Source organism: Diabrotica virgifera, chromosome 2 (assembly GCF_917563875.1).
Source record: "Diabrotica virgifera virgifera chromosome 2, PGI_DIABVI_V3a".
NCBI classification, from domain to species: Eukaryota; Metazoa; Arthropoda; class Insecta; order Coleoptera; family Chrysomelidae; genus Diabrotica; species Diabrotica virgifera.
In genome coordinates this window covers 180,135,051-180,161,549 of record NC_065444.1, presented here as the reverse complement: position 1 = coordinate 180,161,549, position 26,499 = coordinate 180,135,051, and the positions used below count along the sequence as shown (strand labels likewise).

General features: G+C 32.9%; 1 protein-coding gene across 2 annotated transcripts in view; it reads right to left on the bottom strand.

Annotated features, from left to right (window-relative positions):
* The window catches only part of LOC114335848 (telomere-associated protein RIF1-like), a 102,263-nt gene extending 76,006 nt beyond the window's left edge, over positions 1–26,257 (bottom strand). For both annotated transcript variants that reach the window (XM_050642958.1, XM_050642959.1), the window contains exons 1-3: positions 26,045–26,257; positions 13,027–13,259; positions 4,778–5,006 (exon numbers count right to left, since the gene is read on the bottom strand). In XM_050642958.1, the coding sequence (XP_050498915.1) occupies positions 4,778–5,006; positions 13,027–13,259; positions 26,045–26,248 (666 nt within the window). In that variant the 5' untranslated portion in view covers positions 26,249–26,257. The remainder of the gene's footprint in view (positions 1–4,777; positions 5,007–13,026; positions 13,260–26,044) is intronic.
* Positions 26,258–26,499: the final 242 nt, after the last annotated feature.

Below are 26,499 nucleotides of genomic sequence, written 5' to 3'. Positions count from 1 at the left end.
AATCCTTATCCTTTAACCTCCAGCACTTTACCTTCTGGATGAAAGATTATTGCGACCAGTTGTGATAGCTTCGCAAAATTTTTACAAGAATAAGGTCACCTACTGAAGTTTTAGAATTCAAATTATTAGTAATAATGTAGTGAAAAATAAATCCTAATTAATCCTAATTAAATAAATCGATTTTTAAATACAGCACCTAGAAACTTGTGACTGTTTGCATTATGTTCATGATGATGTCAAGAAAAAGCCTACAATATGTGACGATAATATAATTTTATCATCTAGAGTACGCCAATGAATTAAGTAAAACGTGTTTTTGTACTGTCTCGGACGATATAAAAGTCGGAACGAAAAGCCTAATTGATTATTATTCTTGGAGCGTTGATCGAAGAATAATAAACAACAACGAGGTGTAAGAGGTGAGTTATCCCGACTATTTTCCGCCATCGTTTTGGTGCGCTGAACGAATCCGACGGTTTTCCTTTTACCTATCCTTATACGAGCGGTGATCGTATTTCCCAACATGTCCTTTCCCCTGGCGAGCTGAGCGATATTTCCTCTCCTTATACGTCCATTTCATATTAATAAAATTAATTCCTAATCCACGCGATCATCAATATCATTCATTCATCTAAAAAATATCGTCGCATCGCCCCGAACCGAAAGCTCGATGCGTGGATTATAAATATATTTTATTAACGAGATTAACGAGTAATTAAGGCTAATTATCTTATCTTTTGTATGTTATGATTCCAAATAAAAATGTCTTAAACAGTGAACTTTTGTCTTCGGCTGAATTTTGTTACCTGGAGCAACAAACGCAACGACCACGTTACAAATAGAAAAATGGGTGGAAATGCATAGTTGTATTTTAAAGTGCATGAAATGCATCAAAAAGTGCATAAATATGTCAAAATAAGTGTATTTAGGGCCAGATTTTATTACTCGGGGGTTTTGGGGTCACACCACCAGAGCACCTGAAGTACAGGTTCACTGCTAAGGCACGTCATCTGAAGTTTCAAGGGTTCTAGGCACTAAGTTGATGCAACAGATGGGTTTTGGGATCGCTGAACAAGAATACGCCATCAGAACTGACCCCCGGTGCACCTGGTGCCCAAAAACCCTCCAAACTCCAGAAGATGACGTGACTTTGGGCACCAGGTGGTTCGATGGTCAGTTCTGATGGCGTATTCATATTCAGCGACCCTAAAAACCGCCTAGTAATCTATTTGCATGTATTAAGTGCCAAAAACCTTCGAAACTCCAGAAGATGATGTTCCTTTGCAGTAACCGTGGGCACCAGGTGCTCCGGGAGTCGGTTTTGATGGCGTATTCGTGTTTGGCAATCCCAAAAATTCTCCGTGTAACCTGTTTGTACCAATTTAGTGTCGAATTCACTCGAAACTCCAGAAAATGACGTGACTCTAGACACCACGTGTCGGGTGTCGTTCTGAGAGCATATTCGTTTTCAGCAACCCCAAAAACCCCCAAAGTAATCTACTTGTATCAATTTATTGCCAAAATCGTATGACGTGCCTTTTAACAGTGACACTGGTGTTCCGAGAGTCGGTTCTGATGGTGTAGTCGTGTTCAACGGTCCCAAAATCGCCCGAGTAATAAAATCTTATTTTGACATGTTTAAGCACTTTTGAATTCATTTTATGCACTTCAAAATGCAATTACATACAGTCCATCTAATATACTTACCGTTGCACGTCATTACGTCATTATCTACATCAGATATCTAAGTTGACATTGTTGCCCAATTACAAAAAATTCTTGGATTCATTTTAAATCAAATAAATCGCATAATTATTGCGAAGTGGATTACACAATAAAACAAATTAATATTTAATGTCAATAAATAAAAACTTTAGGAATATAAAACAAGAATTAAGTTATAATCTTCTGTTAAAGTAAATAATAAAAATAGTAAATATAATAAAACACATACTTATAGTAAAGAATAAAAACAAATATGAAGTGACAAGTAGAGATGTGGAAAAAGTATCTATTCGTTACAAAGTACTCGTTACTTACGAATACCGAAAGTAACGATTACTGTACAGAGAGGCAAATCGTTACTTTGATTACTCTGATTACTTCGTTACTTCGTACCAATCGTATCAGAGCGAGTAACGACTATTGTATCTACTTTGATTACTTCGTACCAATCGCATCAGGGCGAGTAACGACTATTATATCTACTTCGATTACTTTGATTAGTCTGATTACTTGACAGGGCACTTGATTACTTTCTACCAATCAAATGTCAGCGAGTAACGGACGGGACCGGTATTTTACGAGTGTTATCGAATATCGTTATCGGTATGAAGCGTTTTAAGGGTGTGAGGACCCACTGAGAAATACGATTCTCGATATGATTAGGGGTTCTCAAATACAAAAGTAACAAAAGTAATCATAAGGTTTGTTCCAACAAGACTGAGAACCGTCATGAAACGATCACAAAACTGCGCAGTAAACAAAATAACCCATGGAACGTATTATTTTGCTATCTGCTCGCAGTTTCGTGATCGTTTCATGACGGTTCTCGTCGTGTTGGAACAAACCTATAGTAATCAAATCATTTTTATCCCTTAAACAGATCGGTGAACGTCGTTGTTATATCGGAATACCTATACAAAATACCTACCTATTGAGAAATACGATTCTCGATATGATTACCGGTACCCAAATACCGGGTGTCCACTTATATTTTCCCCCATTTTAACTGCCTATAACTTCTAAACGGCTCAAGATAGAAATATGCGGTTTTCACTGAAATGTTTTATTTTAGTAAAAGTTTTGTCTGAATGGATGGAATTTTTTATATCGCTTTCAAATACGAAATAAAAAATGGCGGATTTTTGAAAAGAACTTTGTTGACTTTTTTTAATGGAACACCCAGTATATTCTTTTGTAAATTGAAAGAAAGGTCATTCACCTATCTAGCGATATAAAGTTTTTCAAAATCGGTTGTCAAATCACAGTAATTAATTTTTAAAATGAGAGGCGCAACGTGGATATCACATACCTAAATAACATAACTAAGCAAGTTATGTGATTTCCACATTGCATCTCCCATTTTAAAAATTAATTGCTCAATCATTTGACAACCAATTTTAAAAAATTTTATATCGCTGGATAGATAAATGACCGTTTTTTCAAGTTTTCAGGTAAATGACCATTTTTTATGTCGCTTTTAAATAAAAAATGGCGGATTTTTTAAAAAAAAACGTTGTTGACTTTTTTTATTAAAATACCCAGTATATTTTTTGTGTCTTGAAAAAACAGTCATTTATCTATCCAGCGATATAAAATTTTTTAAAATCGGTTGCCAAATGACTGAGCAATTAATTTTTAAAATGAGAGATGCAATGTGGAAATCACATAACATAATATCATTTTACTCAGTTATGTTATTTAGGTATGTGATATCCACGTTGCACCCCTCATTTTAAAAATTAATTACTCAGTGATTTGACAACCGATTTTGAAAAACTTTATATCGCTGGATAGGTGAATGACCTTTCTTTCAATTTACAAAAAAATATACTGGGTGTTCCATTAAAAAAAAGTCAACAAATTTTTTTCAAAAATCCGCCATTTTTTATTTCGTATTTGAAAGCGATATAAAAAATTCAATCCATTCAGACAAAACTTTTACTAAAATAAAACATTTCAGCGAAGACCGCATATTTCTATCTTGAACCGTTTAGAAGTTATAGGCAATTAAAATGGGGGAAAATATAAGTGGACACCCGGTACAAAAGTAACAATTTGTTACGAATACTCGAAAGTAACTATAATCAACATCACTAGTGTCATGACCGCAACTGTCAAATAAATATTACCAATGTATGCCAAAATGTCACCTTCGTTCGATTACAGTTACAGTGTGTTCCAAACAAATGTGCTTCATAAAAACGCTTTATAATCCATTTATACAAATTAAATGAAACATATTATTGTGTATTTCTTAGTTAACATTAATAGAAATCTTCAAATATTATTTCTACGCGTATCTAATAAAATATGACTAGTGGCTGTAATTCCAGTGTACTCGGCAAAATGATACTAAAAAAGAACACACCTACCGCCTAAATACTCATCACATGATACTGTGTTGGTATCATGTGACGTCACGGACTACAACGCGGATGTCGTGTAACGGTAAGTATATTAGACGAAGTATATGCATTTCCAACCATTTTTCTATTGTAGATTTTTTTCCTGATATCATTCTGAACACAATACAAACCATTCTCGTTGGAACTTGCATATGGGACGTGAATTATAAATTTTAAAATTCCCTCATCTTCTTTAGTCTCAGCATCCGTTATGGCTTGCAAATTGTAGAAGCCTCGGAGATGTTGCCAGAGAAGGTTCCCATTGTTTTCAATCTGGTGGGATGTAGAGTAATATTTTTAGTATTGTTTTATGTGCTATTAGATTGAAAAACTTAGTCTTTTATAATACAAAAAGTTTCTAGGTGTGTAGGCAAGTCCCTAGGTGCTGTATTTAAAAATCGATTTATTCCGGTGTTTTTAGTGCTAAATGCCCTGGTCTATAAATTTAAGCTCTATAGGTTTATTCTCTTTATTTATTATTAAAATAAAATAAAATTAGAACAAAATTAACCTACTGAGTAGAGATCCGGGTCAGAGACCCAGACCTTATCATGACCTGTTGATTCAATCTTTAAAAATAACGATATTTCCCATGCCTAGATTTACTATGCACGACTAATTAATATAATAAAAAAAGAAATCATTACCTGATCTTTATTAAAATCGAAATTACTATCCTTCAGTAAACCACAGCACTCTCCTACTGAATTAATGATAACAATATAATGATTCTTGAAGTTTTCTTGGGTTAAAATTGGATTTTTAAAAATCTGTTCTACGCATTCAGTGTTTTCTTCATGGCTGTGTCCCAAAATGGATAGCAGGACTTTGGTACTCTTTGGCCATATCATGGGCACAGTTTTTGCCTGGCCTGACCTAAAAAAGAAAATAAAATAAACAAGAAAAGTTAAGAGTAAAGACAAAGTATTACAGAGTAATGAGGAAATCAATAGAGGTGTTAGCAGTTATGTTATTGGGAAGGAGGACAGCAAAATTCCAATGAAACTGAAAGTAAAAATCTATAAAACTTACTTAAGAGCAAACAGTAGTGATCAACAGGTAGCAACAAACGCGTTCCAATATTGCGGCTCTAATTTTGAATATTTTGTCGAGATATTTGGCACACATATTCGTAATATAATAAAGAATGGCGGTAAAGAGCCCAATTTCGGAAATATGTTAGTATGTGGAAATTACTCTATAACTAAATAAAATATTGAAAAAAGGAGCCTGTACCGCCATTAAGAAAGACAAAAAAATAAACTTTCTTCAAATAAACTTTTTTAACCCGTGCCTAGATTTTGTGTCACATTGGAACTACTAAAAATCGATTTTTTTATAACAAGAAATCGAACGTCACTGACTTGGCAACATTTCGCGCCTATGTGTATAAAAATTATTGTTTTTGATAGTATAAACGTCACTGCCAGTGTCGAATTACCGACGCACTGTTGCCTCACTTTTAAAAGTTCGCAGAACTTTCGGAATCTTGGACCGCGTTTGTTGCTACCTGTTGATCGCTACTGTGTGCTCTTTATATTGGATGTGGTGAAAGTGAGAAAAGTTGAATGGATAAGTGGAGTTACAAAAGGTAAAGAGGTCTGATCCAAGATAGAATCCTGTGGAGAAATATAATTAGGAATCCGAAGCATCATAGGGATAAAGGCAAAGAGAATGATATAGGTATTCTTCTTCTTCTGTAAGTTCCATCTTCTATCGAAGGTTGGAAATCATCATGGCAATGCGGACCCTGTTGACTGCCGCCTAAATAGCTCTGCACTACTGTATTCGAACCACTCCAGTAAGTTCTTAAACCAGAATGTTCTTCGTCTTCCCACATTTCACTTTCCTCGGATTTTGCCTTGCATAATAAGTTGTATTCTTCTGAAGCTATTTCCTTGTGGCATTTTTATGATTAACTATTTATATGGGAAATAAGCCACAATTAAATTGAAAAAATAATTTTATTAACGTTTCGACGGCCAAATCGGGTGTCGTTGTCAAAATACAAAATACTACTAAATTAAACAAAAATTTTGTTGCTAAGTAAAAAATTCTTCTAATAATTTATTTAATCTGACTCATTTATATTGGCAATTCAGACATATATTATAGTCTTCTACTTTAAAATGTATAATATATGTCTCAATTGCCAATATAAATGAGTCAGATTAAATAAATTATTAGAAGAATTTTTTGTTTTGTTTTGTTTAATTTAGTAGTATTTGGGCGTCGAAACGTTAATAAAATTATTTTTTCAATTTAATTGTGGCTTATTTCCCATATAAATAGTTAATAATAAGTTGTAATAATGAGTATTTTTGCACTCTCATCACATGTCCCAAGTACTCAAGTTTTCGTCTTTTGATAGTTAGTATTATTTCCGGTAGATTTCCTATCCTTCTAGTGCATAGATATAGGTATTAGAACAGTACATAACCTTCACTCACATCATAGTTTCGCTTCGAATATTGGTAATCATTCTGGTTTTAATTATTTTATTAACTGATGCGTTAAATAGATTAGTTGTTGTGGAGAACCATTTTCTCAGGTTATTTAACCATGATATTATTCTTCTCCCAATTCCTCGCTTTCCGAATACTTTGCCTTGAAGGATTACCTTCAGTAATCTGTATTTAGTGCCGTTTCTCAATATGTGTCCGAAATTTTCTCACTTTCTCCTTTTAAGGGGGGGTATGGTTTGAAATCAACATATCAAGCACATTTTTGTGATTTTTTTTCGAAGCTATGGTACAATTATTTTATTTTTAAATTAAATCAGCATATTAAGTACAATTCAAAGAATATTTAGAAAAAAATTAAATCCAAAATATTGAAAAATAAGCCATTAATGACAAATTTTGACAGGCAGCTCACAAAAAAATGGATTTTGCGGTGGACATCAGAACTCGTCACTCGATCATACGAAACAAAAAATTCAAAGAGATTTAATTAGCTTATGAGTTTCACGAGGTCACAACGTCAAGTTTTTTATTTTTAATGATTTTTGAATTTTTGGTATCACTCAGAAATCAAAAAAATGAAATTTTTGGTAAAAATTTTGTGAAAATCAACATTTATTATGGTTGAACAAAAAATAAGCAAAAAAAGAAAAATATCTCGACGTTGTTACCTCATGAAATGTCTAAAGAAAATATGTGCAAAACATCAGGTAGATCGACCGAGTAGTTTTTCAGTTACAATGTCCACCGCATTTGAAAAAGCAGTTTTGAGAAAAATGTGTTTAAAGTTTTGACAACTGCATCTTCATCTTCTTATTTGTCTGCCAAATCGAAGCGAGCGAGAAGTAATCTACAAAAGAGAAGGCGAACAGTTGTTTAACGTTTCTCACTACGCTCAAGCTTGTTGGCGCGAAGTCGCAGCCAAGCGAGTCGAAGGTAGGGATATTCAACACGCTGTATCTCTGGTAATTTTACTCTGATTATTTTGAAATTTTCAGAGAGTATTCTTGAAAGTATGCACTTTTATTTGAAAAAATTAAATATTTCAAACCATACCCCCTCCCCTTAATCGCATATAACACCTCTCTTTCTTTCTCATTCTTCGTAGTACTGTCTCGTTGGTTATCTTGTCTGTCTATGATATCCTTAGGACTTGCCTGTATAACCACATCTCGAAGGCTTCAAGTTTTTTCTCCATTGCTTCAGTGCGTGTCCAGGATTCAACTCCGTAGTATAATATTGAGAATATATAACATCGTAGGATCCTTACTTTCATCTCCAGATTAAGGCCGGATTTATGTTAGGACGGGGACATGGATAGCACGGCTGGACAGCACTGCTGTTTTACGGGGCACGTTGAAGAACGTCTGATATAAAAAGCATTGGCTAGTTTATCATAGAGCGAAACGGGGCGACACCGGCGAGTGCCGGGGACGTGCGCTTTCTATTGTTCTACGGCACGTATCGTGCACGCCCCCTCCTAACATAAATACACACACTCAAAAATGTTTTGCATAATGTAATATTTCCAAAATTATCCACCAAATCTGGTGAACTCTATTTTTTTTAACAAAATACTTTATTATATATATAAAATTGTATGTTTTGAAAAAAACAATAAACAAAATTTAAAGGATTAACAATGTATTATTATTATTTATAACATGTATTATAAATATATTTTTTAAATTTGTACAGATATAGGAACTAATACTTAATATGCCGTATCTCCACCTCTTGCATCAATGCAAGACTGAATGCGATGTCCCATGCTTCTTATAAGCGTATTAATGTAGTTCTGGTCCATGGTGCCCCATTCTTCAATCGCTGCTATTCTAAGGTCTTGTAGTGTCCTTGGGGGTGGCTGCCGGGACTGAATTTTTCTTTTGAGCATATCCCATCCATGCTCAATGGGATTGAGGTCAGGTGAGCAAGGTGGCCATTGTAATCTGACGATATCTTCTGTCTTTAAAAAATCTGTCACATGTCTCGTACGATGGGGAGGCGCATTGTCGTCCATAAAAATACATTCAGGACCAACAGCTCCTCGCCACAAGCGTACAACAGGCCTAAGAATGGTATCAATATAAATTTGTCCATTCATGTTACCAACAATAGGAATTAAAGGAGTTTTATTATTTAGCATGATGCCGCCCCAAAACATTATGGAGCCACCTTGATATGGGACTCTTTGGACAGCTTGGTTAAGTCTATCCTGTCGATTTGGCTTCCTCCAAATCCTAATTCGGCGATTATCCGACAAAACGGTAATTTTGGTTTCATCAGAAAATAGCACATTTCCCCATCTGTTGTCATGCCATTGTAAATGTTCATTGGCCCATTCCAGTCGAGTCTCTTTCTGCTCTAACGTAAGGTTTGGTACAAACAATGGCCTTCTTGTAAATAAATTCGCCGAATGTAACCTGTTTCTAATAGTCTGATCGCAAATTACAAATTATGAGCTTGCTGGAGCTCTCTTCTAATAGCTGGGGTAGTCATAGAGGGGTTTCTCCGGGCAGTTAACGTTAAAAAGCGTTCTTGGACATTAGTAGTAATTCTGGGTCTTCCGCTTTTTGGACGATCGCTAACAGAATTCGTCTCTCGGTATTTTTTCACAATCCCAGACACATCACTCTGATTAACTCCAACCCGGACAGCAACGTCGATTTGTGTGTGGCCTTCCTAAATCAAAGTAACGATTCTAGCTCTGTTGAACTCAGATATCAATTGTCTATTCATATTGTTCACTACAAAGTGAATAAAACGCGAACCAATTTTTACAAATATCGGTTTTCGAAAACTGATAAACGCAATATAAATACTGAGAATCTTTGCGACGATTAAGAAACAAAAAACAAGCAATAAAAAAATTTTAGTAGACACAAAAAATCAGTGCAAAAAATTTCAAATGAGAAACGTTCAGTGACGTTACAGATAATATGCAAAACATTTTTGAGTGTGTGTAAGCCCCAAGGTTGTGCCTTTTAAAGAGTTTGGCCATGTTATTGAATGCACTCCTAGCCATCATAGTAACATTTAATTATTATTGCTCAAAACACAAAAATGCTCATGAGATTTTTTTAGTTATAGCAAGAAAATCGCCGTGTTGTTCAGGCAATGGATTGGACATTGGAAAAATCATCTAACAATTTATCAACTCCCCAAATGTTTTCTGCATGCGTTTTTAATTTAGTGCTAAATAATCCATGCTAACTGTTTTTTATTCTACCTGAATAAAACCATAGCCCGATCAGGGAACACAAAATTGTACGAAAACCTCCAAAAAAATAAAGGAAGGATGAAAATTTGAGAATAGGTAGTTGAAATTGTCTATTATTATATAAGAAAAAGTTTACAATTCTACATCCCCTCCATTTTACTAAAATTGGAAAATACGGGGTGAAAAATGTTTTCTCGGGGGTGAAAAAATATACGTTCAAAATAATTCCGAAATTGTATAATATGACCAATTCTAAGTAACTTTTGTTCTATAGAGTTTTTTCACTAAGTTAATACTTTTCGAGTTATTTGCGAATGAATATGTTCATTTTTTAACAAAAAAAAACATGTTTTTGGACGGTTTCTCGCAGATAACTCAAAAAGTAAGTATTTTAGCGAAAAAAATATTCTTAGCAAAAATATAGCTTATAAAAAGCTGAAAAATGGTATATGCATGAGGTCTCTAGACCCAGTAGAAGCAGAGTTGTAGCTAATGAAAAGTAGGTACTTCTTCGTCAAATTCGAAATCGAATATTTCAATTTGAAATAACCCAAAAACGGAGCTCTTTGCGGGGAAAATTCATTACAACTTTTTTATTAAAGTGTTTAAAAAAGGTTTATTTTTGTTTTTTTTTTAAACACTTCTAACATTAAAAGTAAGTGGGTTAAGCTCAAAATATTGCTGATCTTTTTTATTTTTTGCTAAAAAATCGCGAAAATCACCCCCTAATTGACTTCCCAAATAAAATTAATTGTGACCGCTTCACAAGTTACTTTACTTATGTATTGTTTATATTATCTATAAGTTTCATTGGTTCAAAGTGCTCATTTTTAAAAAAAATTGGGTTTAAAATAAACATTTTTTTCTTAATTTTGAAAAAAAATGGAATTTTTTATGAAATTAACTTAAAAAAAAATGTGTGTGTACTTTGTACGCACGTAAGAAGTTATACTTCTATTATATGATTTCAACGAAATTAATATACTTTAAACAGTTTATTTATAAAAAAGGAATAACCATTTTCAATTATAGTAGTTTATTTATATTTTATTTAAATATTAAACTAATTTTAATACTTACTACTTCTCAAAAATTTTATTAAAACAGTGCCAAAAATTAAAATAATAAAAGAATAAAACACACACAAACAAACACATTAAAGAAGGCCACAAATAATTTCTGAACAATGTAGGAAAAATTTTTAACTAAATACATATTTTCTGAAAAAAATATATATAATAAATAAACTTACAATCATAAAATGTATAAAAAAAATAAAAGTTTCCATTGGGGTTCGAACCCGCTTATCAGCGCAGTTAGTATTGAAATTCATTCACCTTATACTTTTAACGGTTCTGAATTTAACCAAATTATTTTGATTTTGAATTGAAATTATTTAAAATTGAAAGAAATATTAAAATACAACAAAACATAGAGTTAGAAAACAATATATTAGGTGAATATTGGTAGAAATTTTGATGGTAACCAAATTATGTAAATCAAAGCATTACATACTATTTTTGTAGGTTCTTTTTAAATTTTACAAATAGGTAGGTACCTATGAAATTTTTTATTAGGATACTGAAACATTTACAATTATTACGTACCTGTCGCTTTTAAAAACTATTTAAAAAGTCACTACAATATTATAAACTTGCTTTTTTCTCTGCCATCACAGCAATAAAAACTAATATACACAACATTAATTTGTTTATCCAAAGTCTCCATATTGAACAATTATTGACAAATGATTTTAACACCTAATCATATCCCGTATAACGTTTATACCATACTGTCGGTGTGCGCATGCGCCCAGTAAAATAAAAATTTACCCTCGTGCCTAAAGAAGTATAACTTCAATTATTGTAATACCAAAAATCACAAAGAGTAATAAAATGTTCGTTTTGCTTTTATGAATATTTTTGATTTTTTGTTTTCTTGTTAAACAAAAATTGGTTATGCTATGGCTGTTCAAAATTTGCCTAAACTCGTGATTAGTTACTCGTTCAAGCCATTTTAACCCGGGAGTAGTCGCGCTCACTTCTGTAACGTGGATAGTCGAGTGTTAGATTCTATCTCAACATACGAATTTAAATACAAATTTACAACAAATTTTTATTTAATAGTATTTGTATTTACTTGTTATGTTAGAAATATTATTTCCAACAATTATTAAAGCTAATTGGCTCTCCCCAAAACCATAAATTCCACAAAAAGGACTACACCCTTCCTCGAGGCACTTACGAATTTTTTTCAAAATTGCAAAATTTTTCATCAAGTTATCGCGAAAAAGGATAAAATGTGAGATCCTATCTAACGGCGCGACTAGTCGCGGGTTAACTACACCTTTTTCAAAAATAAGTACTTGGAACCGATGAAACTTACAGATCATATAAATAATACATAAGCTAAGTAAGTTGTCAAGAGGTAATGATAAAATTTATTTGTGATGCTAATTAGGGGGTGATTTTCGCGATTTTTTTTACCAAAAAATAAAAGGGACCAACAATCTTTTGAGCGTAACTCACTTACTTTTAATGATTGAAGTTTTTTTAAAAAACAAAAATAAACCTTTTTCTAAACACTTTAAAAAAGTTGAAATAAATTTTCCCCGAAGAGTGCTCCGTTTTTGGGATATTTCACATTGAAATATTCGATTTGGAATTTGACGAAGAATAACCTACTTTTCATTAACTACAGCTCTGCTTCTACTGGGCCTACAGACCTCATACATACACCATTTTTTTTTTCAATTTTTTATAGGCTATATTTTTGCTAAGAATATTTTTTTTCAATAAAATACTTACTTTTTCAGTTATCTCCGAAAAACCGTCCGAAAACATTGTAAACTTTTTCTTATATAATAATAGACAATTTCAACTACCTACTCCCAAATTTTCATCCTTCCTTTATTTTTTTTGGAGTCAGATTGTTCTTTGATCGGGCTACCAGGGACAGGTCAATTTTTGATTAGAGGGGGACACAATGGTTAAGGATTTTTTTGATTATTTTACTTTAACCCACAAGCCTCTGAGAATCACCCCAACACTTTTTAATGGCAAGACCATTTTAAAGCCTGGCGCGTTTTAAAGCCTTTGTAATTTTGTCAAAATCGACGATTTTTGGTGCCAGAATATGTGCTTTAATTTATGACCTGCCTTTTTGTTACACCCTGTATATTAAATTAAAAATATAATACAAAAAAAGTAAATACCTGTGATTATCCTTGTCGGTCGTGTTAACACCAAAACAGAATTCTAAAAATTCGGAAAGGCACAAAACACTTTCACCTTTTAGCTTCTGTAGCAAGTGAACAAACACATCGAATCTTTTCGAAATTACTACTTCTTGTTTAGAAAATTTCGCTTTTAGAGGTGTTACCAATAATTTTATTTGTTTTGCGGAAGAGATGTGATGCGGGTCTAAGCTAGCATTATCAATGAGCTCCTGAAAATGCATATAACATTTAGCAAATATTTATGTAAATATAAGTAAACAAAAAAAATAGATTAAGTCGATTCGCCTGAGACACTACTGTCTAGTGACGTTGGTAATTTTTTTTTTGGGAAATTTGGTTGCTAGACGTGACTGGAAATTACTACACAACCAAACATACCCGCTCAAAGCCAATATTATTAATAGTAGACAGACATAAATAACATAAACCTTACGCCATTCAATAATTATTGATTTACACCATTATATTGTATTGATAACAAATAGTGCAGTCACTGAAGGTGGATATGAGCTATTACCTCCGATTTCGTTGAACCTCCATCGATTTGCATGAAAATTGGTGAGTGGTTAGAGGATATCTCAAGGAACAAAGATGACATGGTGCCAACTTGCGCTTTTACCCTGGGGATGGATGCCACCCCTCCTCGGGTGTGAAAATTATTTTATTAAAAATAACCCCACAATTCGATAGAGGGACAAATTATAAGCAGAATTTGTTATATAAATTTATTAAAATAAATCAAAACTTTTTGAGTTATTAAAGATCAAAGATTTTAATTTTTCGTGAGAAAAATGTATGTTTTTAATTGATTTTTCATAAATAACTCAAAAACTGTAAGTTTTTGCAAAAAAGTTATTATTATCAAAATTGAGGCTAATAAAAAATCAAATAAACTCCTTATTAGAAAAACCTTTTAATGTTAACTGAAAGTGAGTTATAGGTAATTGAATGTATATTTCTTTCGTCGAGTACCCAAATCTAAGTATTCAAGCTTAAATACCGGGAAAATGGTGCATTTTATAACATAAACTTATTAAACAAATTGTCAAAGTTCATAAAAATATCTATCAAATAAGCCCTCGAACAAGTTGACAGCATTAAAATTTATGCACCAAAAATGTTTCAAAATGTATCTTTAAAAAAGTTTTCTAAAAAATGTTATTGTTTTTTTGTAAATAACTCCGTTAATTTTTAAGATACGAGGTTCACCTAAAAACTAGTTAAAAGCTGATTCCAAGAGCTATTAAAAAACGTCAAAAATTGCCTTTTAAACCTCTTACTTTTTTAAAAATAAAAGGTTAAATGGCCCCGGTTACATGGTTCTCGCAGCAAAATTGAAATATTAAACGTTTCTATCTCGGTTATTATTTTACTCTACGGAAATACACATATGTCCAAAAGTTTGGAATATTGGAATATTTCGTCTTTTTATTGATTTTTACATATAAACTTTTCTGAATAGTTAAACATAATGTTGTTTCAATTCTTAACAATACTAAATAAATCTCAAAACCAGATAAACGATATACAAAAAAAAATTATTTATTCTCTTGGAGTAAAACTTAGAAAGTACAACTTACATTTAAAAATAAATTAGTAAAGAAAAAAATAATTTTCTATAAAACTAATAATTAGTATTTCCTCCATTGGCCTGTATACATGCTTGTAGGCGATTTGGCATGCTGCCGATTAACTGGTCGAGCTGGGCTTGCGGAATTCTTTTCCATTCTTCACGAGCAGCATCTTTTAGTTCGCGAAGTGTAATAGGGGGATTGTTTCGCTTTTTGATGCGTGTTTTGAGAATGTCCCAAGCATGTTGAATAACATTAATATTGGGGGAATTCGAGGGCCACTGTAATGTAGATATTCCTTCTTCTTCCAGAAAATTTTGTACTGCTGCTGTTCGATGAGGAGGTGCGTTGTCATGCATAAACACAAATTCATCACCTACTGCCCCTCGGAATAGACGTACGACAGGATTTAAAACTTCCTCGATGTACACAGCACTAGTGACACTTCTCTCCAGAACCAGCAGTGGCGTCCGTGTACCACTCATAATACCACCCCAAACCATAGTACTGCCACCTTCAAATGGGACACGCGGATGGGCTGTTTCTAGTCAGGCTTGTCGTCCTGGGGCCCTCCAAACCAGTGTTCTTCGCGAATCAGATACCAAGCCAATTTTTGACTCATCAGAGAACATCACGTTATTCCAGTTAGGACCATGTTGCACCATTTCTCTAGCCCATTGCAACCTTACTATTTTGTGTTGGTAGGTTAGTTTAGGAACATGTAAGGGTCTTCTACGATACAAATTTACCGCATTTAGTCCGCGTGTTATTGTTTGCCGTGAAATATTCAGTCTTTGCAGCCTAGAAATTTCTCTGGATATACCACTTGTGGATTCCAGACTATTTCTTCGAGCTATCAATGTTATCTGCCGATCTTGTGCTGCTGTTGTACATCGACTTCTATCACTTCTGGGACAATCCTTGACGTCATTTGTCTCTTGGAATTTTTTTTTAATTTTAGATGCAGCATTCTGAGTAACATCAACAATATTCGCGATATCACTTTGACTAAAGCCCTGTTGTAACAAAGCAATTACTCTAAATCTGTCAAAGTGAGATATCACGTTTCTAGGCATTTTTAAACGTCTCAATTCAAATTTAAACACAGACTGAAATAATGTGTAAATACGCTAACCAGTTGAATGTGACCAAAATGGGCAAAATGATACAAAAACGATTCAAAGTTTTTATCATTTTCATGTAAAAACGCTCTAAAATGAATATCAACCACAGGTTTGAAACCACCATAGGCGTAGATATATTATTTGTACGTATTCCAAACTTTTGGACATGTGTGTAGTAAAATGGATAAAGTATTTGGAACAGAAAAAACTAAAATTTAGTTATATATGATTTTTTACGTATATTGAGTTATTATGAAAAGAAAATGAAAAGTACGATAATTTTAAAAATTCTGATTTTTTAAATTATACCTTTTTTTGTCAAAAATGTGCATTATAAACCGGTCAAAATTGTTGAAATCATTAACTATGTTAACCCAAAGAAATTCTCGTGAGGATTACCACAAATTTTAATTTTTGGGGAAATGGCGTATGTTTTATTTTTCACTTTTTCCTAAAAAAATCGAAAGGGTTCTCTTATTTTCATCATAACTTGTTTAATTTTGATGCTATTAACTTCTACTGGAGCTCATTTGATAGGTATTCTGAAGTATTTTGACAAATGCTTAACAAGTATATCATATAAAATGCATCGTTTTCCCGTTATGTAAGCTTGAATACTTAGGATTTGAGTACTCGTCGAAAAAAATATACATTCAATTACCCATAACTCACTTTGAAATAAGATTAGTTTAGTTTTTTAAGTGGGGAGTGTATTAAATTCTTTTTTGCACGATTGATCATTTTTGACTGTTTACCCCGTTTACCGTGACAGATTTTACGTCAGTAGGTGACATTTACTAGCAACTCGACGGTAAGTAACCCAACTCGACGGTAAGTACTCCAACTCGACGGTAAGTAATTCACCAACCGTCGAGTTAAAAAATCTCTTAATTTTAATTTATTTTTTGAAAGAATAAAGAAAACTAACGAATTGCTTTTTAATATTGAAACTTATGGTACAATTTGTTAAATTATTTAATGAAATCCCACTTGTTTGGGCTGTGGTTTCACTTCTAACAGAAACTCCTGCAGAATCGCATACATTAGTAGTATCCAACATTTTTTCTCTTCAACTACGCGATCAAAGTTGAAAACTTGGAAATATCAGTGCCATCATAAAGAAAAACGGTGGATTTAATCATTGAATATTCTGCCCAGAGGCTTCCAGGAGCTTTCAACTGCATATGTCTTTGAACGAAATATGCCAATAGAGTCTTTTCTTCGATTCTTAAATTCCTGCCTTCGCACCATTTTTTAAAACTTTGGTAGGTATTTTGATAACGGATTTTGGATTTTTCGGGAATAATTGCGGAACACCCTTCTTCCCAAGCCCGTTCAATTTCTTCAAATTCACTTTCGCTCATATTTTAATTTATAATTGTACTTAAAATTATTGACAACTAAATAAAAACTCAATTCTCCATTGTTGTTATGCACCCTAGTTACTACCTAACAACCAAAGTATCTATCTTGATAAAATAAATGAAACTAGTCAATATGACGAAAATGTTTAATTTTATAATTTATAATGGTATCAATCGTGCAAAAAACGTTATAAGCATGTCGAACGTTAAGGGTAACCGATCTCAGACAATAATTAGAGTCGTCGCTCCGCTCCTCCTCCAAACAATTGTCTTCGATCGGTATAAAACCCTTACCGTTCTCCATACTTAATATACTATATTATCTTTAATTTTGGTAATAATAGCTTTTTTACAAAAGGTTATAGTTTTTGAGTTATACGTGAAAAAGAGCTTTAGAACATGCGTTTTTTTTAAGAAAAAATAAAAATTTTGAAATTTATAACTCAAAAAGTATTGATTTATGTTAATAACTTTATGTAACAAATTTTGATTAGAAGTTGCCCCTCTATCGATTTCTGGTATTATTTTTAATAAAAAAAATTTCACCCCCGAAAAGGGGTGGCATCCACCCCCCAGGGTAAAAGCGCAAGTTTTCAGCATGTCACCTTTGTTCCTTGAAGTATCTTCTAACTACTCACCAATTTTCATGAAAATCGATGAAGGTTCAACGAAATCGAAGGTGAAAACCTTCACTGACTCCACTAAAATGAGAAATTTTGTAGAAATTAATTCTACAAAATTTTATGGGTTTAGTATACTCTCCCACTATTTCCAATATTTCTTCTTTTTTTTAGTGAAAGATAAGTTGATTTGAGCAGTTAATAGTGTGAAGTAGGAATTTTGGTGCTGCATATTTCCTATTCCGAATGTGTCAAAGTGAATCTCGGCTGAGCGAATTCAGTAGGTATACGCTATGAGCTCGTAGGTAGAGGGGATAATTAAAAATTCGCGAGCGCCAGTAGTGACAAGTCTGTAAGCTTTTACTGGAAATTTGTCATAAATGTCAAAGTGATTAATTTAAAACATTGAAATTAAAAACATTAATAGCAAATAATATTAGTTGGTCAAAGCTGTGGTGTATATTTTTACCTTAAATATACCTACGTTTTAAATACTGAATTTAAGTTTTTTTAATAATTCGTAATATGTAATTATAAATTAATCTAAGCGCCATCTACTCGATAATTCTGAAAGTATCCGAAGTAAGAAATTAATATTTCATTAATAGAACGTTAAAATGATTAGCAAAATCTTTAAAAAATCGATTACAATTTAATTACTTTTTTGCGTTGTAAATATTAAGTATTGTCCTTTTCATGATCATTTTTCAGTGCGTAACAAATGATAGGAAAAAGGGTAAGTCCGTGATAATACACATTTATGACATTTATTCTAACATAACATTTTAGTTAAATCTGACAGTTGTCACATTTTATTTTCAATTTGGAATAAAAACAAATCAAATGTGTTTCTTGCATTTATAAAATGGTATTTTCTTTGATTTGTATAGTCTTATAAATTATACAGATTATATTTGTAATATTATTATCTAATTAAAAAAAAATTATTTTTTTTATTATGGCGCCATCTATCGACAACTAGAATAACTAGAATAAATGTTATAAATGTCACCGACGTGCCTTTTTTTCTGTCACATACAACTTAATGCGTTAGAAAGAAAACGAAAAACTGTGACGCACTGAAAGATGATCATGAGAAAAAGAATAATAATAATAATAATAGTCTCCCGTTTTATACCGCACGCGGCTTTGGGAGTATAGCAGGGTAGTCTGCTATATCTAGGGCCTACGGTATACAAGGAAGGTAACAGGGCCAGTGCTACGCTTCAACCGCCTATTATTACCCCTGGTTTGACCCAAGGTATTCATTTTATTCAGGCTGAGTCGACCTGGGGCCTATAGACATTTAAAAATGTCTAGTTGTTCTTGCCGGCGGTAGGATTTGAACTCCGGACCACCGGCATGCGACTATTAAATATTAAGTGATAACAATTAAATGATAAATTTAAAAATTACCGGTGAAAGTTGCATTAGTAATCCGCTAGGAGCGACACCAACGAAGCTCAGAGCGTATATGTAGGTATTTTAAGACAGTGACACAAAGTGTTTCGATTAGTAGAAGTTACACTTCTACAAGAAATTAACGCACTGGGTCATTTTTGATGTCTCGAATTTACTAAACCGATATAAGTGATGTCCGATTTAAGTGATTATTTTAATATGTTATATCCATATTCTTTAACAACGTCGCTGTATTAATATTGTTGCTAGACAAGTAAATTGTCTTGTATACCGGGTGTACCAATCAAACTGTCCTTTTTTCTTAAATTTCGCATGACCCTGTGGAATATTCTAGCATTTATAAAATACTGAAATTAAAACTTAACTATAGCCTCATGTTTTCTTAACATTATGATTTTTAACTCATTCGCTTATGTTTGATAATAAAAAAAGAATGTGTGTGTACTTTGTACACACGTAAGAAGTTATACTTCTATTATACAAGGTGTCCCAAAAGTAGTGGAACGGTCGAATATTTCGCGAATTAAACGTCGGATCGAAAAACCGAAAAATACGTATTCAATCATTTTCAAAAATCTATCCAATGACACCAAACACCAACCCCCACTACACCCCCTGGAGGTGGGGTGGGGAGTAACTTTAAAATCTTAAATGGAAACCCCCAGGTTTTCTTGCAGATTTTAATTCGTTACGTAAAAGTAAGCAACTTTTATTCAAGACACTTTTTCGAACTGTGGATAGATGGCGCTATAATTGGGAAAAACGATTTATCCTGATACCATAGGTAAATTATAGAAACGGTCCAATATCTCACGAAATACACTTCCAAATGAGAAACTAAAAAACAAATTTGTAATCTTTTTCGAAAACCTTTCGAATAACACCAAACGTGACCCTCCAACCCACCCCCTGGGGGTGGGGTGGGGTGGGGAGTAACTTTAAAATCTTAAATAGCAACCCCCACTTTTTATTACAGATTCGGATCCGTCACAAAAATTTAAGCAACATTTATTCGAAAAAATTTTTAGAATTGCTAATAGATGGCGTTTTAATTGGAACAATACGATTTATTAGCGCCATCTATCAGATATTTTAAAAAATGTTTCGAATAAATGTTGCTTAATTTTTTATGGCAAATCCGAATCTGCAATAAAAAGTGGGGGTTGCTATTTAAGATTTTAAAGTTACCCCCACCCCACCTCCAGGGGGTGGGTTGGAGGATCATGTTTGGTGTTATTCGATAGGTTTTCGAGAAAAATTAAAAATCTGTTTTTTGGTTTCTCATTTGTAAGTGTATTTCGTGAGATATTAGACCGTTTTTATAATTTCCCTATGATATCAGGATAAATCGTTTTTCCCAATTATAGCGCCATCTATCCACAGTTCGAAAAAATGTCTTGAATAAAAGTTGCCTACTTTTACGTAACGAATCCAAATTTGCAAGAAAAACTGGGGGTTTCCATTTGAGATTTTAAAGTTACCCCCCACCCCACCTCCAGGGGGTGTAGTGGGGATTGGTGTTTGATGTCATTGGATCGATGATCTGATTCAGATTGAAAACGTTTTGCAAATCCTTTTGGAGGACTTTTATGTTTTTTAATAAAACTTTTTATACCAATATACAAAAGAAGTTTTTACTTCTGTATGGTTTACTAATATATTTGTTTAATGACTTATTTGCGCTGATACATACATAATTTGAAAGATTAGCAACGAACTACTGTCTGTCTGTGCATGCGCTAGAGAATTATAAAATTTCACCCTCGATCGTAAAGGAGTATAACTTCAAAAAGTTAGGTACTTTAACAACTAGCCTTGTTTTTCATCAAGACAGAGTGTTTTTAAATAAGTATGGCAAACTTTAAGGGGCAATTAATTCGGCATAAAAAAATAATAATAGTTTGCTTTATAAACGTATGTCCGCAAATGCTTCGTTTCCGAGATAGGAGGTGTTGAAATTTTTCTTATAAACTGGCGATTTATTTATTGCTGTAAAACCGGTTAAGACATGCAAATGAAATTTGGGGGCTTTTAGAGGTAGTTATTGCGCATTTTTTGATATACAATTAGGAATTTAATATTCACCATTGGCGCCCATACGGATAATATGACCCTTATGTCTGCCAATGGTGAACATAAAATTCTTAATTGTATGTGAAAAAATGCACAATAACTATCTCTTAAAACCCACCCAATTTCATTTGCTTATCTCAACCGGTTTTGGAGCAATAAATAAATCGTCAGTTTGTAAGAAAAATTTCAACACACTCTATCTCGGAAACGAAGCATTTGCAGACATACTTTGATAAAGCAAACTGTCATTATTTTTCCATGTTTGAAAACTTTTAAAAAGGTTTAAACCCCTCAAAGTTTGCCATACTTATTTAAAAACACGGTATTGATGAAAACCAAGGCTAGTTGTTGAAGTACCTAACTTTTTATTATCCAACATAATCGAATGAATCAAAAAACATAACGTTAAGAAAACATGAGGCTATAACAGTTGGGTTTTAATTTCAGTATTGTATAAATGCTGGAATATTCCACAGGGTCACGCGAACTTTAAGAAAATAAAACAGTTTTATTTCTGGCGGGTGTAAAATCGCATTGGGCGTCATTCGAAAACCGCACATTATATTAAAATAATATGTTTAAAATTGAATAAAGGAATTATGTATTGTTTAAACAGATTATGTTACATGCAAATAATAATTAATATGTTTGTATTTATATCAGAAAAGCATACGTTATTCACATTTGAGTTTGACACATCCGTCAATGTCAAACTAAATTTTAAATTAGGTATTAATAAAATATAAATGACATTTGATACTGGATTTAATTATTATATAAAATAAATAAGATGTTTAAAAATACAATTTGAGTACATTTTTAAAGGAAAAATTTATTAACAACTTTAAAAAGGTTTGTACAGTTTTGTATAACGACCTCCCCTTTAACGGAAGTACCTAATAATAAATGGATTTATTTTTTTTTTATTTATTTATCCACGGGAAAATCCCATTAACAGTAAAAATACAATAATACAATAAAAAAAATGAGGTACAATCATTCATTACAATTTAAAAAGTAAAAATAAGAAAAGCAAAGGCTTGAAAAATCACCAGGCAAGATATTCAAAACATAACAGTTAGAAAAATAAAATATAAAATGTACACATGTAACTGAAACAAATCAATAAAATTATACAAAGCACAAATACATGATTCGAAACATGAAATATTTACTATACTTCATCAGTAATTAAATTTTTCACCAAATTAAAAAAATATATTGGTTATTTTATTAGGAAAATAATTAAAAGCTTTTATCATCAACATCATCATCATCAGTGGCATTACAGCTTTTTATGAGCCAAAGCCTTTTTCAGAACAATCCTATATTCGCCCATATCTCTGGCAACTCTTCTCCATGCTCTAAGTCCAATAGATTTTAAATCATTTTCTAAGTTGTCTTGGTACCTAAGTCTCGGTCTTCCTCTTGCTCGTTGTCCTATCGGCCCTCTTCGGTCAAAAACTTTTCTGACTATGGCATCTTCCTCTCGCCTGATTACATGACCTATCCATCTAAGGCAGGGATGGCCAACCCGCGGCACGCGTGCCACTCTGTGGCACGATTGAGTCCTATCAGTGGCACGCGTAGCGTTTTGGATTAAAAAACTTTCAAAAAAATTAAAACTTGAAAAACAAAAAATAATAAGAAGAAACTTGGTAGGTTTACGGAAGTTACGATAGATGCGGCATCATTGCATCCTCTGGCGAGCGATATTGCTGCGATTGGTGCACGTGATCCTAGCTGTCGTAATGTGCAATAGGACTGCGTTACCCTTGCTTAGTTTATTTTAAACTGCCCCGTTGTATGTGCACATTTTGTCATCGCGCATTGTTTCTTTAAAATTTTAAAAGTATTTGTTCGATATGTCCACGAGTAAGCCTTCGACTTCAAAACGAAAATACGAAGATGATATTGCAATTCGCGATTTTCAACCTGCTTGGGAAGAACAATTTTTATTTACTAATCGTAATACTTCAAAGCCTGTTTGTTTGATATGTGGATTGTCTGTAGCAGTTCCGAAAAAATTTAACCTGGAACGACATTATAAACAACTGCATAAGGACTTCAGCAACAAATATCCTATTGGTTCACATTTGCGAGCCGACTTTATTGAAAAAAAAAAAAAAGAAAACCCTAGCCAGCCAACAGTCACTGTTTCAGAAGAGAAGTGATGAAATGGAAACTATGGTTAAAACATCATATGAACTTTCTCTGCTGTTAGCCCGGAAGAAAAAAGCCTACTCTGATGGAGAGGAGATAATTAAAAATAGTCTGGCAATATTTGCTAAAAATGTGGGAGATGTAAAGATCAAAAATATGGTCGATAATATTGCATTATCCCGAAATACAGTCATGCGCCGTATAGATGATATGGGCCAGGATGTTGTTTCCCAAATTATAAGTGGATTACAATCCTGCAAATTCTTTTCTTTAGCGTTGGATGAAAGTTGTGACAACACAGAAAATGCGCAGTTAAGCATTTTTGTCCGTTATACCAATGATAATTTTGAAAATGCCGAAGAGCTTCTGGATTTGCGCCAACTAGTCACAACAACAGGAGAGGACATTTTTCAACAGCTTAAAAACGTAATCGAAGTCAACAAAGTTGAATGGTCAAAATTAGATAGTGTTTGTACAGATGGAGCTCCTTGCATGGTTGGTAGACTAAAGGGGTTTGTTACATTACTGGAAAACTATTTGGGAAGAAAAGTTTTTAAGTACCATTGTATTATTCACCAGGAAGCTCTTTGTGCCAAGGACCTAAACATGTCATCTGTTGTTGACCCTGTAACACGCTGCATTAACAAAATACGAGCTCGGGCATTGAATCGACGACAATTTCGAGAACTGTTCGCGGAAGAAACGGAGCAAGATGGAGAGTTACTTCTCCATTGCAGTGTGCGCTGGCTCTCCAAAGGAAATGCACTCGAAAGGTTTTGGAACTTGAAGGAGTGCGTCTTAAAATATTTGCAAGAAAACAATGAACTACCCAGTGAGTGCTCGTTACTTAATGATAAAGATTGGCTTTGGGATTTAGTATTTTCTCACTGATATTATGAGACATTTAAATCAATTAAATTTAAGATTACAGGGAAAAAATTGTATTTTTCCTACTCTAGTTGGTCATATATCTTCTTTTGTGAATAAACTTATGCTTTTTTGTAACGATTTTGGAGAACAGAGATTGACACATTTCACATTAATGCAGGAATTAGCCAACAAGGTCAGTAGAACTCCAAATTATGACAGATTTAAAAACCTTATATCTATTTTGCTAGGTTCATTCAATACCCGGTTTGAAGATTTTCAAAAAGACAAAATGAATGTTGACCTTTTCATAAATCCTTTTTCTATTTCTCTGCAAGATATCAATTGTTACTCAGCTGAAATACAGATCGAAATTATTGATTTACAGAACCACACTATACTAAAAACCAAATATAGGGAAATTATTTCAACTGTTACTGATCCCAATTATATTGAATTTTGGAAATTTGTACCAGCAAACAATTTTCCTAATTTACACGAGTTAGCTCTGAGATATTGTTGTAGATTTGGTTCAACGTACGTTTGTGAGCAAATGTTCTCTATTATGAACATAATAAAATCAAAATATTGGTCACGATTAACTGACATGCATTTAAAAAATCTAATTCTGTTGGCTAGTTCCGAAATTAATCCCAATATAGATGAATTAATTAAAAAAATACAAGTTCAAATACCACATTAAATAAGTAACTGTTTAATAATTTGAATTTTAGATAATAAGAAAATATTTAAGTTTTTTTGTTTAACGTTTTTATTTTATTTTTATTAACAATAAAGTAAGTTTGTTGTTATGTTTTACTTATTACGTTATTTTTTAAACCTCCACTATCTTGACTAAACGGAAAAATGGGGAATTTACATAAGAAATACATATTGTACCGTATATTATTAATATATAGTATCCATATTAGTATGTCGAAAAATTTTAGTGGCACGCCAAATTTTTTTTGTTCTCATATTGGCACTCGACTTAAAAAGGTTGGCCACCCCTGATCTAAGGCGTGTTACCTTACTGAATTTTACAACGTCGGGTTCTCCAAAACTTCTATACAACTCAAAGTTGTAACGTCTGTGCCACAAACCTTGTTCTTTTATGCCTCCATATATTCGTCAAAGGATTTTTCGCTCAAAACGTTTGCGCAGTTCTTGGTCATTTTGTGTAAGTGACCAACTTTCTGAACCATATGATGGCACTGGTCTTATTAATAGAGAGTCTTTAGGCTCTTTATTTCAGGAACGTCAAACGTTATACATTATTCTGCTCATGCGCAATAACAGAAAAATAACGTATTACTTTATTAGCGGATAAGGTATCCCGTTATTAAGGTAGAAATAAAGTTCACGTTATTAAGGGATTGCGTATTTGTAAGATTGCCAAATATCATATATCTAAATCATAAGAGACGAAAAAAATGTCATATGAGCTGAACCAAAGACAACTAGAATAAAAAATATAGTAACGATGTATAAAATTATAATCAAAATTTGTTTTTCTTGAAAACTATCAGGTAATAAACATAATATAATATATAATTGAATATAATCTGCTTGCCAACCCTGGTATAATTACCAGGGTTGCCAAGGTTGGAATATAATCGAATCTATAAGAAATATTCACTTGTCGGCACCCCGCGAGTGCCACGTTCTAATTTTTTGTATATCCCATAGTTTAGCCGTGATCCAAGAAGATCAGAGGTTGATCAAAGACAACCAGAGGTTTGGCACACCCTGTATATACATATAATAATTATATTATAATTATTACATACCTTCCAACAATCATATCCTCTAAGTCTTTGTTCATGTGATGAAGTCCTAAAGGCATATTCCACAATCCTTAAGAGCCTATTAGTGAGATCCATAGATTGGTGGATTTTCTTAGCGCAAAATCTGACCAAAAATATCCACAGTTTGTGCCAGTTTTGATAGTTGGAGTCACGTAGCTGACTAATAGTAGGTATATATCTAAACATAAAAAAATGTAAGCGAACTAACCAAAGCATAAGACAATAAATAAACTGCTCGTCAAAAGTTAGGGATATAGAAAATTCTGCTGATTTTCATAGTTGATTTTTTCGCGAACAGACGGATTCCGCTATTTTTTTTTATTTTAGCCTTTTCTTTAGTATTTACACAGTTGTGCAAAGGTTTACTCAAACTTATTTTTTGTACTTATACCGGGTGGAAGAAAAAAATATGTTTTTCTTGTGTGAAGTTTGAGACA